This window comes from Priapulus caudatus, unplaced genomic scaffold (assembly GCF_000485595.1).
Source record: "Priapulus caudatus unplaced genomic scaffold, Priapulus_caudatus-5.0.1 Scaffold1, whole genome shotgun sequence".
Classification (NCBI taxonomy): domain Eukaryota; kingdom Metazoa; phylum Priapulida; class Priapulimorpha; order Priapulimorphida; family Priapulidae; genus Priapulus; species Priapulus caudatus.
Genome location: NW_014577062.1, coordinates 1,626,207 through 1,638,458, shown reverse-complemented (window position 1 = coordinate 1,638,458; position 12,252 = coordinate 1,626,207). Strand labels below are relative to the sequence as shown.

Below are 12,252 nucleotides of genomic sequence, written 5' to 3'. Positions count from 1 at the left end.
TCTCGCAAGACGACGCACATTTCTTGGCGTGGTGTGCACGTAAATGACATGGTCATCAGTTCGCGCGTTTAGTACGTATAGAGCTTCGTTTATTCGTCCGCGGAAACAGTTTGCATTATTTCATGCCATGGCATGTCCGCGCATCTGTCAGAATGAGGAGAGGGACAGAGAGAGAGAGAGAGAAAGAGAGACGGAGAGAGAGAGAAGAGAGAGAAGAGACGCGACGAGAGAGGAGAGAGAGAGAGAGAGAGAGAAGGAGAGGCCAGAGTGAGAGAGAGAGAGAGAGAGAGAGAGAGAGAGAGAGAGAGGAGAGAGAGAGATGACGAGAGAGAGAGAGAGAGAGAAAGACAGAGAAGAGAGAGCAAGAGAAGGAGCAAGACCAATGGAAAACTTGGCGGCCAGAGGAAACGGTTGTGCTGAGGAAGGCGTAGGTAAATAGCAGCCATACGTGGCGTCAACCAGCGGCCGATTTCACGCCTAAGCGCAAATAGAATATGCTTGCAAACGGTTGGATAACAGTCTCCCTATTTGTTCCTCAATTGATTATTACATTATAGCGACGCCAATTAAACTTGTCGGTCGGAACCGTTTCCTCGTGGCTATAAAGCTAACGCATAAAATGTCAGCTGAATACGCCCTATAAAACTATAATGCCGCCGAGTTACTGAATGCGTGCGTTTGCGGACTCAATGAAATGCGTTTCGCGTTGGCGCAAGCACGATCGTATACGCGGTGTCTTTGTAGTAGAGAGGTTGCGCCGCAGCCGGCGCAGCCGCAGCCAGAACCGGGGCAAGAGCCGGAGGGCTGGCGTGCCGCGGGCGCTTTCCCGATCACAGCTTTGCGGCGAAAGACCCCGCTGTTCTCGCACCGTACGTCCATGACCGGGACTCGTAGGGGGGTGGTACATCACGCGGCGCGGCATGCACGGGCCGCCGCTAGCACTATCTGCATGTCCACATCTGCATTGGGGGCGTCGGGACATTTCGTCACAACCGCCCACCAACGAACGACGGGCGCCGACTCGCAACTTCTAGGATTATTTAGTACTAATTACGAATGTATTTCATTTGCCTTCACTAATTATTTATTTGCTAATAATTGTGATTGCTAATTAATTACTCCGCCCCGCAGACAAGGTGCCACTAGGCTGCCAGTGTTGGCCAACTTGATAATTAGCATTACATATTATACCGTGACACGTATAGTCTGGTCGTAATTAGCAATTAATAAGCACTCCTGCGCCCGAATTAAAATTATGACAGATTGCGATGTCACGCATATATCATCTGTTGCCTTGTTTTACCTAGGCAGTTCCTTGTGGTGGTCGACCATGGTACATTCTGCAGGTCTGAAAACGCCCCATGTCATCGAGTTTCTACGTATTGCCATTTACGATCTACTCACAATGGCCGCAACCGTTGATAGTAAGAGTTAACTGTAACTATCCGCGTTGCCTCTATGTCGGTTACAGCTAACCAAATTGTAATTCATTATAAATCCATGTATCTCATGGCCATTCGAGTGACGCATGATGCCATCCGCTAGGGTTGTTGGTGTTGTTGGGTTGTGGGTTTTTTATGGTACATGTTAATTCTGTAGGTTTAATGGAGGCACGCGTGTGTCACGCCCACCGACAGTGTGCGAGCGTGGCCGCTATATACCGCATCCTTCTCGCTCCAGGTTTTTGTCTGCGTGATCCTCGGAAGCAAAGCGTGCTGGCCGCATTTTGCACCGAAAGGCAACTGGCCAGCGGCTACTATATACGTGTCCGCATTGCGCGAGGGCAGGAACAGAACAGGGGCCGTATCTACGCTGGGGCCCTGGGTTTCCGGTGCTTCCAGTGGTAGTGTGGGTTGCCGCCGCTGTCGGCTTGCCGCCCTATAAACACGCGGGTAAGAACATCTTTCCAGCGAGGCGCGGGAGTGTCTGTCGAGTGGAGGCGGAGCGTGAATGCCCGACGCCTCTGAGCGAACGCGTTAAAGTCGGCTGAGTGCTTTCGTCGCGCTGGTCTGAGCGCGCCATCCGCAGGCAGCTCGCGCGGGGTCACGACGCGGCTTTGTGCGCCGATAATTGGACGAGCACAGGGGCGGGAACGAGGTGGCGGCGGCTCACGTCGCCCGCCGCCTTCAGTCCCGTGCATCCCTAGGCTGCAGTGCAGGCGGCTAACTGAAAACTAAACACTCGCTTGCGGTATTCCACGGGTCGTCTATTTGGGCGGGGCGCGGGTTTGATATGTGCTTCGTATTTCGTTGCGTATCGATGCTGGTTGCGTTATGTTGTTTCACGTGATGAGAAGCGTGGTCTTGCGTGCATGCGAACATGCGTGCGTGCGTGCGTGCGTGCGTACGTGCTTGCGTGTGTAATGCGTGCGTGCGTGCGTGCGGCTGTCATGATTGTGTGTGCTGTATTCGCATGCGCGCATCCGTTATATTTCTTGTGCAACTCTATATGTCGCTATTCACACGAATTTTCATCTTTAAGATTTTTCAATGTTGTGGGTCACATTCGACATGGCCGCCTACGCAAAGGTAACAGCTGCGTGTGCGCATGAGCACGTGATCTGAGAGTTTCCCGTTCTTACCGTTAGGGGGCGCCGCTCGTACACCAGCGCGAGATTAGTACCGGGTCTCGATTTTTTCTGCGGGTTTGGCATTAATGCTCAACTACCGCGTCGTATAGCATCAGCATCACGCAAGATTACGGTTGTTTGACGGCGCGCTGCGAGGCTGCGCTGGCCAACCCTCCGTACGTTGCCTCCGCCTCCTCCTCATTTAAGTCGCACGGGATCCACACACAGCACGCTACTAATCAGCGCTGACGTCCGACAAATCCCAGTCTCGTGTGATCTCGCGTCAACCCGCGGGGGTCGCACTGTCACTGTGTTCGCCAATTGTCTTACGAAGCGAAATCGTAAGAGGCGGGACGTAATTAATGAGCAGGAGGATAAGGATAGATAAGGCCCCTGCTGCGTCGCGTTAAAACAAGCAGCAGATATAGCGGCTCTCTGTTTCCGAGCCTGTAACGTACGGGGTTTATAATTGCATATAACCTCATATCTACACACACGACTGCTTCTACACGACATCCTATATAAGAAGTTCTCAAAGCCTGTCTGTTACGTTCACGCACAAACGCACATACAACAACACACACCACACGCACACCACGCAGCACACACACACACACAGCACACACACACACCACCACACCACACACACACACACACACACACAACACCACACACCCACACACCACACACAACACACCATACACTACACACACATACAACACATACATACACACCACACACACACACACACACACACACACACACACACACCACACACAGCACACACACCCACACACACAACCACACACACCACGCACACATGCACACATGCGCACGCAACGCACGGCACCACACACACACACACACACACACACCACACCACACACACGCACACCACATACACAGAGCACACGCACACACACACACACACACTCACACACACACACAACACACCTACACACACACACACACACACACAGCACACACACACACACACACACACACACACACCACACACCTTCTATGCATACATGCGTGAATACAGGAGATACGTTGTGAATGTAGGTAACGTACCCACGCAAGCTAGACAAGAACATGCACAGTATTGACAGGTAATACTATTTTCCGCTTAGTTTACGGCTGATACACACAAAAGATTAGTGCTTACTTGTCACTCGATCGAGCTCTATATAAGCGCACAAGCTACGCACGGGCCGATCTCGCACCTTCTCTACTACTTACCATGCGACCTGCGTTGTATTGTGAAGGTTCATGAGACTGCGCGGGGACCTGGCGCCCTTCGCGCGTCGCGTGCGTCGACGAACTCAGCTGAGAACGTCGTCCCGTAGGCGACGTTGTCCGAGCAGCCCGACCACTGGAAGCCCTCGGCCGACGTGCTCTGACGCTGCGGTCGCAGCCGCACTTGTTGAGATCGCCACTGCTGCAGGCGCGAGTCACCGAGTGCGCGACGCGCCGCCGCCGAGATGGCGTGCACGAACGCCGACTCGGCGCGTGCCTGCAAAGCGACAAACGAGTACGTAAATAAACACGTAAACACGCGCGTAACTAAACACAGGGTTCATAGTAGTAAGACACATGTTGAAATAAGGACTTATAAGACCCTTTCTGGAGGCCAAAATAAGACTTTTTACGTGATTTCTGATAGATCACCGACTATTAAAGTACACTAATAATATTTATATACACAATTGCACAGCAGATTTAATTATCCCGTATTATATATACAACAATTCTTACTCTCTAAGTCGAGAACAGTTTATAAAACCTAGGGTCCTTTGGCAAAAAATAAGGACTATTAAGTACTTTTCTAAGATTTCACCAAAAATAAGTACTAATAAGGGCCCTTATTTTATTTTTGGCAAAATAAGTACTTATAAGACTTTGGAAGACCCGCTACGAACCCTGAAACATGTAAACACGCGCGTAAATAAACATGTAAACACGCACGTAACTAAACATGTAAACACGCGCGTAAATAAACACGTTAACAAGCGCTTGAGCAAACGCGGTCATGCGCCGCAAAAATATGATCAACGAATGCATAATTTTGGCGACAACCAACACGTAAACACGCGCGTAAATAAACACATAAACAAGCGCGCAAATAAACACGTAAACAAGCGCGGAAGCAAACGCGGTTATGTGCGCCGCAAAATACGATAAATGAATGCATAATTCTGGCGACAACCAACACGTAAACACGCGCGTAAATAAACACGTAAACAAACATATAAACAATCGGAAAACGGCCCTCGTTAACGTCAACGTCAACAAATTCGTAAACAAGCGCATAACACGTAAAAGCGTGTATCTAAACAATGCGTAAATAATAGATTTAGATGGGTCTGTCCACTCGGCGGTCGACTCTCGCCACGTCGCGAGCAAGCTACGGAGCGTGCCATACCGGGTTCAAGCAACACTCTATAAAGGGTAACGTCGGAAATGTGATGAGAAAGTGATCGCGCGCGAAGACTAGTATGCATCCGCTTGACATTCGTCTAGTAGCCGATCGAAGCGGAACTCGGCCAGTCCTTGAAGCATTTGGTGCGATGCGACGCGATTCCTTGCCTTGTCCTCTTTGTATTCGACACTAGGTTTGATAGGACACTATATTATAACCTATATGCTATCGGCTTGACCCCTACTCCACTTCCTTAACTAGAAAACCTATAACCCCGATATCATTCATACTGCATTTTATTCGGTAGTCCTGTTTCGCAACTGCCTGCGACAGATTGTTATTGTGTGGACACCAGCGTGGAGTTCGCTATATCCGTGTCCCTGCGTGAAGTTGCATGTGTATAGATATGGAATTGGGAGCGCTGCGTGGATTTGCAGCTGCGCTAAAGATGGTTAGCCGCCCGCGTTCACGCGCTGAGTGTCTAAACAAATAGACGGCGAGGAGGAGGTATGTGTAGCACAGTGACTAGTATCTAAACAACGACAGTCTGTCTCTGGTTTCCTCCACTTGAGTACATTTTCCCTCCTTTCATCGACTTAGTTTGTGCTGCGCTGTTGAAACTAGTGTCTGCCTTGGAGGGATCGCAATGCGGTACAGGTAACCTTCCACCGCTTGTGCTACTTTGTATGAGCATTATCGCGTAGTACGCTAAAACGCTTGATGAAAACTGAAGTGTGATGACAAGGGGACTCCATATTATCTTATTATTTTTCTTGATTCCTACACACGAACAGATTATGCACGGTTATGGCCTTGACTAATTGAAATGAAGCGAGAAAATGGGAAGGGGTGACAAGATGGGAGAGAGATAGAGCGGGGAGTAGGGGCGGAGCGAGAGAGAACAGGAAAAAGCGTGAACCCGAGCGTGAGATAATGAAGTAGAGCGAGGGAGAGAGAGACAGAGACAGAAACAGACGGACGGATGGACGTGCGGATAGACGGACAGAAGCCAGCCAGACAGACAAACAGACAGACAGGCAGGCAGGCAGGCAGACAAACAGATAGGCAGACAAGCACGCGCAAGTGGAGGAAAAGTGGCCGCCGAGTTATGCATCGTTCTTACTGAATGCCGGAGTTATGCAGTGACTAAGATCACCGCCGCGCGAACGGCGAAACACGAGTTAATTGACAAGAAAAATAATCAAACCTCGGGGATGAGAAGGCCGCCCGCACCGAGACACAAGGCCCGCATTGATGGCGTGTATATTTAGAATCGAGCCCACCTACTTCGCGCGGCGGCGGCAGCGTGCAGCGGGCAGGCAGTCTCGGCGGCAACGGGGCGGCCTGCTGCCGGAATTACGGCATACGGCAGCCGTCTGCGCATGCGCCGCTGCTTCACGGAGGAGGCTTCACCGTTGCCCCGCCCCCGTGCCGGCTGAGATGCGAGCTGACGGCTTGTCTCGCGGAGTAGCGCACTCCCTGAACGCTGAACAAATTTTTAATCATGCGGGAGTCTGCATGCGAGAGGAAAAAAACCCTCTCCTGCTTTAACTTCGTGGGGGCAATCGACGCAGTGTCATGTGGAGACAGCAACATTCTATTTCTGTAGCAAACCTCTCCGACAACACTGTATGAAAGTCATGTTCGACGATGTCTGTTACCCATAACACGCAGTCATAAATCGAATGCCTGCATGCTCTTCGCGGGGAACTAGAGTTATAAATTATTTGAATTACACTAAGAAAACAATAGATATAATTAGAGAAACGTGGTCGCGTCTCGTTTGCGTAAAGCATACACGTGTGCGTCATTAATACGTTCATATTAATATCGCATTACATCATGTTCGTATATGATTTAAAACAAAAACTGAATAGTATTTCTTCTATACAATAAGGCACGTCCATAAACATTGAGGATGAAATCGCGGTTGATGGGTGCGGGGAGATGTCGTCAGCGTGTGACATCATTCGTGTCAAATGCTGTCCGTCACCGACGAGACGATGACGCGACGTCGTTAGTCTGTTGTCGGCCTGCCGAACGCCGATGACGACGGCTAAGCTTTGATCGCATTCCCGCCGCTGCTCGCGATAGCGTTTGACCTGCTCCCGCACCAATGACACAAAGTCGCCGACGCACAAAACGTCGCCTCTCGTGATCATCTGTTCGTTGCTCGTTGTGCATTGTCTTCTCGCGTGTGTGTACCCGGAGATCAATTATCTTCTTAGATGCCTCGCTGTGAGAGCGCGAGCGGGCTCTCCCTCCACGATATTGCTACAGCTACGCACACCACCGGCGTGGCGCGCTTGCCTGGATGCTGGCGCGTTTAGGGCGAGCTTAAGCATAACTGCCGGATTAAAGGCGAGTATTTAAACAAAATCTTAGCCGCGCTGTGCGTGTTTGCCCAAATCCTGACAAATGGTGATTATATCGCTGATAGGATCCATCTCAGCGAGCTGTGGGATGAACTAGATCCCTGCCAGGATTTAAGCTCGGGTAGATGAGACAGTAATATCAGCCGTCATCCTCGCTATCCTCTATCCGTCATGGTCCACGGCGATTTCGTAGGTATGTTAACGCGGATCTATGTGTTTATGTTAGTATGCGGTCCTGCGAACTCATCTTTAATGTTGTGATGAGCACCAACTATTAACCTATACCTAAGCTCGCGTCTATAACGAAACAATGACTGATACTCCCCCAGCACCACCTCACACGTCGGCCTCATTTATTAATTCACGGGAATTCATCAATATTAGCTGCAGATTGCACATGCCCTCTACTAACACGAATAATAATAATAATAATAATAATAATTATTATTATTATTATTATTAGCAACGGCCACACATCGACAGTAGTCTAAATAACAGGCGTTACATACCTCGCCGTATAGCCTTTCCGAAGACCTTTTGCGGGTCAACGGTGCTGCAGTTCCAGCGTCTGTTCATAAACTGGAACTGACACTCTGAGATGGCTTCTTCTGCGCCGTATCGGACGCTGTCCATTACTTCGATGTTTTTGCGGCATATTGACTTCTGGCGCTTGACCAGTCCGGTCAGCTGCTCGCACTGTCCAGGCTGCTCAATGCTCGTCTCCACGCCTGTCGTCGCCAAGGCTCTGCAACATGGCGCGCAAACATGAGGGTATAATACAGATAGCCGCCCGCGGCGAATTAAAAACAACGAGAGACTGATGTGACGCGGTGAAGAACTTGTTTGTTCTTCTTCGTGGTTCGTGGCTCTGGCAGTCGCCTGTCTCGAATTAGACAAACCGTGTCTTTGCTATACGGCTTAATCGGATTAGCTCTATACAAGGTAACGAGGGACATCTGAAATCCTCTTCCAGTGACACCGCAGTTTAGGTTTTTAGTGACAGGTTAATGGGCCGAGAAGGCAGCTACCGTGTTATGATAGCAAAGCGTATTTCGTCACAATAGGCGTAGTCAAATGACGCTATTCTTCTCGAATATATATATACATATATATATCAAATTTATATATAATTATATATATATATATATATATATATATATGTGGCTGTTAAATGTCTAGCCTTAAGGCCGTACAAACACATCTAAATGAGACACGTTAACGTCTCACTATAATGTTCTATCGGGGACTATATTTTATGTAAATATAAGATATGGAAGAATCATTATAAATGGGATTCTTACACGGAAGTAAGCAGGTGTTTAGAAGACATATGAGGACCGTATTTGAGAGAGAAAAGAGAAAAGGCGAAAGAGACAGGGCGACGAGGGAGAGATAAAAAGAGGAAGAGAAGATTGAGAAAGAGAAAAGAAAGAAAGAGGGAGAAAGAGAAAGATATTGGTGTGTTATGTAAGTGTAGGGATATAATGCTTTACATATTAGTAATAAATAAACGGTAATATAACCCTGCTGACTAGAAAGATATTAAAGTGTGTACATTCACTACATTGTTCTGTTACTTTCACCCACCGTCAGAATAAATTTAAACCGATATATATATGTGCAAAATGTCATTAATAATTCATTGAATTTCCTTGTCAGATTTCACACTGGATATAATGCACAAGTTCGTGTTTAATGATTTAGAATTCTAGTCAGTGCGTGGATATGGTGTAACGTTCCTAAATCAACAAATGAGTTGCGCATTAGATTTCGGGGCAGACGTACACACATCATCCTTCTTACCAAGTGATGAATACCAGTCATACGTAAGCAGCGCTACATTGCTAGCATGCACACACTGACATCCGCGTCCACCCACTACACACGTACACACACACACACCACACACACACACACACACACACACACACACACACACACACACACAACACACACACCACACACACACACACAACACACACACACACACAGCACACACACACACAAACACACACACACACACACACACGCACACACGCGCGCGCGCGCACACACACGCCACACAACGCACACGCACACGCACACGCACACGCACACGCACACGCACACGCACACGCCACGGCGCACGCGCGACGCACACGCCAGCACAGCACACCACACAACACACACAAACACACACGCGCACGCGCACGCGCACACGCACACGCACGCACGCACGCACGCGTGCACACACACACACACACACACACACACACACACACACACACACACACACACACACACATATCACACGCCACACGTGTGTGTGTGCGCGCGCGCGTGTATGTGTGCAGTCCCAACATGTACACGAGTTGATAATAATTTGTTTTGCCGATGCGGGGGCTGTTTTGACAGTTGGGGAGTGCGTAGCTCCGTCAGTCGAGCGCGTGCTGGCGTACGTACCCACCAATTGTTTGGCTAAATTATCAACACGCTGAAATTTATTGCGACTGAAAAGCAAGCAAACGCCAGCATGGCTGTTTATCCGGCCGCTAACGTAGAGTCGACATTACAGTATAGTGTGTAGTACCTAACGCCTACCGTCTCCCGTCGGCGTGGAACTATTGGAAGAGAAAGCACGGCACCGTGTTACAGTCCGAGGGGAATCTGGCCAGCGTCTTTCTGTGAGCAGTTCGTCGTTGATAACGGTACGTTTACGATACGACGCAATGTAGTTCGCGAGTATCGAGTGCGTCAATGGTCGTCGACGCATGCGTCGTACACGTGTGCGCCGATTAGACACTTAAACCATGATTTCCCGCACATATATGGAATCCAGGTGACCCGTGATAATTACAGGTTACGTGTGCTATATGGGTCGTCAAAGCGTTGTAAATGGCGACTGTTTCTCAGCGTAGGTCACGTGATCACCACGAATGAATTAGAATAAACTATCTACGTAAAATATACGCGCGTACACGGATTCTCTGTCATTATTTACTCCCAGATGACGTGCCAGTAGCGTCATCTTCGCTGTAATAACATATCGTATAGTTATTGACAATGGCGCGTGCACGTGAGGCCAAAAGAGATGCTTATACTACCTGGCCGCATGTCACGTATAAAAATGGTCAATTACTTTGCCCCCGAATGTTTTTTTAATGAATGATCGTAGCAAAACAGAAACTTTGATTATTGTATGTCGCGGTCAGAAGTAAGGCGTAGACGAAGACGACATCGACTGCCTATGTGCGCCCACTGTAGACGTACATCGCACGGACGTGATGTAGTTTGCATTGACGTATGATCACGTAATGCCCCTCAGCTAGGAGGGTGGGAGCAGGCCGAGTGCTCACATACATTACTGAACAGCCATGCTTCCCAACGTTGCCTGAGTTACGTGTTCGAATTATAGTTGTTGCATGTCGCAGCTCACATATTATATCACTCGTGTTAATAAGCCCAAATGAAATATTTCTTCGAGTAATAAACAGAATATGTGTCTTTCCGTAAAACCGTCAAACCGTTTATGGTGTTGTTGATTAAGGTCCTTCGCCGTCATCAATATTGCTTTAATATCCTGAAAAATTCGTTGGTACTGGTAATACTGAGCAACGAAATGAGAAAAGATAACTGCGCTTCCTTCAATACTTTTTTCGTTTTGGTATAATCGTTGCCATATTTCTGTATATATTTAGTGCAAAAAGCATCAAACTCAACTTCAACTTCACGTGACAATGGTTTCATTATACAGCGATCTGAGACGAGTCCCATTGCTCGGCTGCGCGGTAACATTAGATGACGACGCTACATGGGCATAGGATGAACTGTCCGACTGATCCTTAATCTCACGGGTTTAGCATCAAGCCCGTATCGAGGTTCCGGCGGAGAGATTTTTGCGCTTAGTCTATAATTGGCGGCTCGCCCGCGACAGGTAAACCTGTCCGCCGTGTGACAGGTGAGAGAGGCGACTCGCTCCGGCTCCGTCTGCGCAGGTGAAACGAACGCCCTGCTTCTCAATTTATGTCCGCGCGGGGTGAATTTATTGGAGTCGGGTCGCTTGATTTATGCGCGAGGGTATAAATTAGCCGTGCTGCAGCACCGACAATGGTGCTAGAGTACCGGCTGCTCTCCGCCACCATACAGCGTATTGCAGTGCGAAGTTTCCTTTTCTAAAGCGGGTTTTCTACTCCTAACTCAACCCCACGGCGGCATCAGAAAGAGAATGTTCAGTGAATACTATTTTGTCAGCTGTCGTTGAGGGGTGGGAAAGAGTAATGTGTGCGTGCGTGCGTGCGTGCGTGCGTAGGCGTGTTTGTGGCTACGTGAACATCGCTCCACCGCTGCTTTGATGGTAATCTTCACCATTTACTTCGCCCGGACGCAAACTGCCTTGATATCTAACGACATTAATATTTCAGGTAAACAGCTATAGTCTCGCCAGGACACCCCCCTGATGCCATTACCGTAGTCGTTATGCATCGAACGCGCAATCACCGTGAAAATGCGGGGTTGCCATTCATACGCCAGAACACATTGATAGACAGACCGCACGCAGAAGATATAAGACGATAACTTTTCTTTCTTAGTTTACTTTAGCTAGCTCAACAGCGTTATTAGAACGTAATTATGGTAAGCTATGATACAACAACACTTGCCGGAGATTACCGTGTCCCCGCAATCGAAAACCGAACTGAACGCGCGCACACAGCGGTGCGGGATATGTAAGCATGCAGACTATTGCTTGTCAGTATGAGTTTGTGTGTGTGTGCGTGTGCGTGCGTGCGTGCGTGCGTGCGTGCGTGCGTGCGTGCGTGCGTGTGTGTGTGTGTGTGTTTGTGTGTGTGTGTGTGTGTGTGTGTGTGTTGTGTGTGTGTGTGTGTGTGTGTGTGTGTGTGTGTGTGTGT

General features: G+C 48.8%; 1 protein-coding gene across 1 annotated transcript in view; it reads right to left on the bottom strand.

Moving 5' to 3' along the window:
* The window catches only part of LOC106810310 (protein Wnt-4-like), a 48,090-nt gene that overhangs the window by 16,565 nt on the left and 19,273 nt on the right, over positions 1-12,252 (bottom strand). The window contains 5 exon segments of the mRNA XM_014813653.1: positions 3,820-3,878; positions 3,881-3,970; positions 3,973-4,039; positions 4,041-4,081; positions 7,873-8,111. Coding sequence (XP_014669139.1) covers positions 3,820-3,878; positions 3,881-3,970; positions 3,973-4,039; positions 4,041-4,081; positions 7,873-8,111 — 496 coding nt within the window.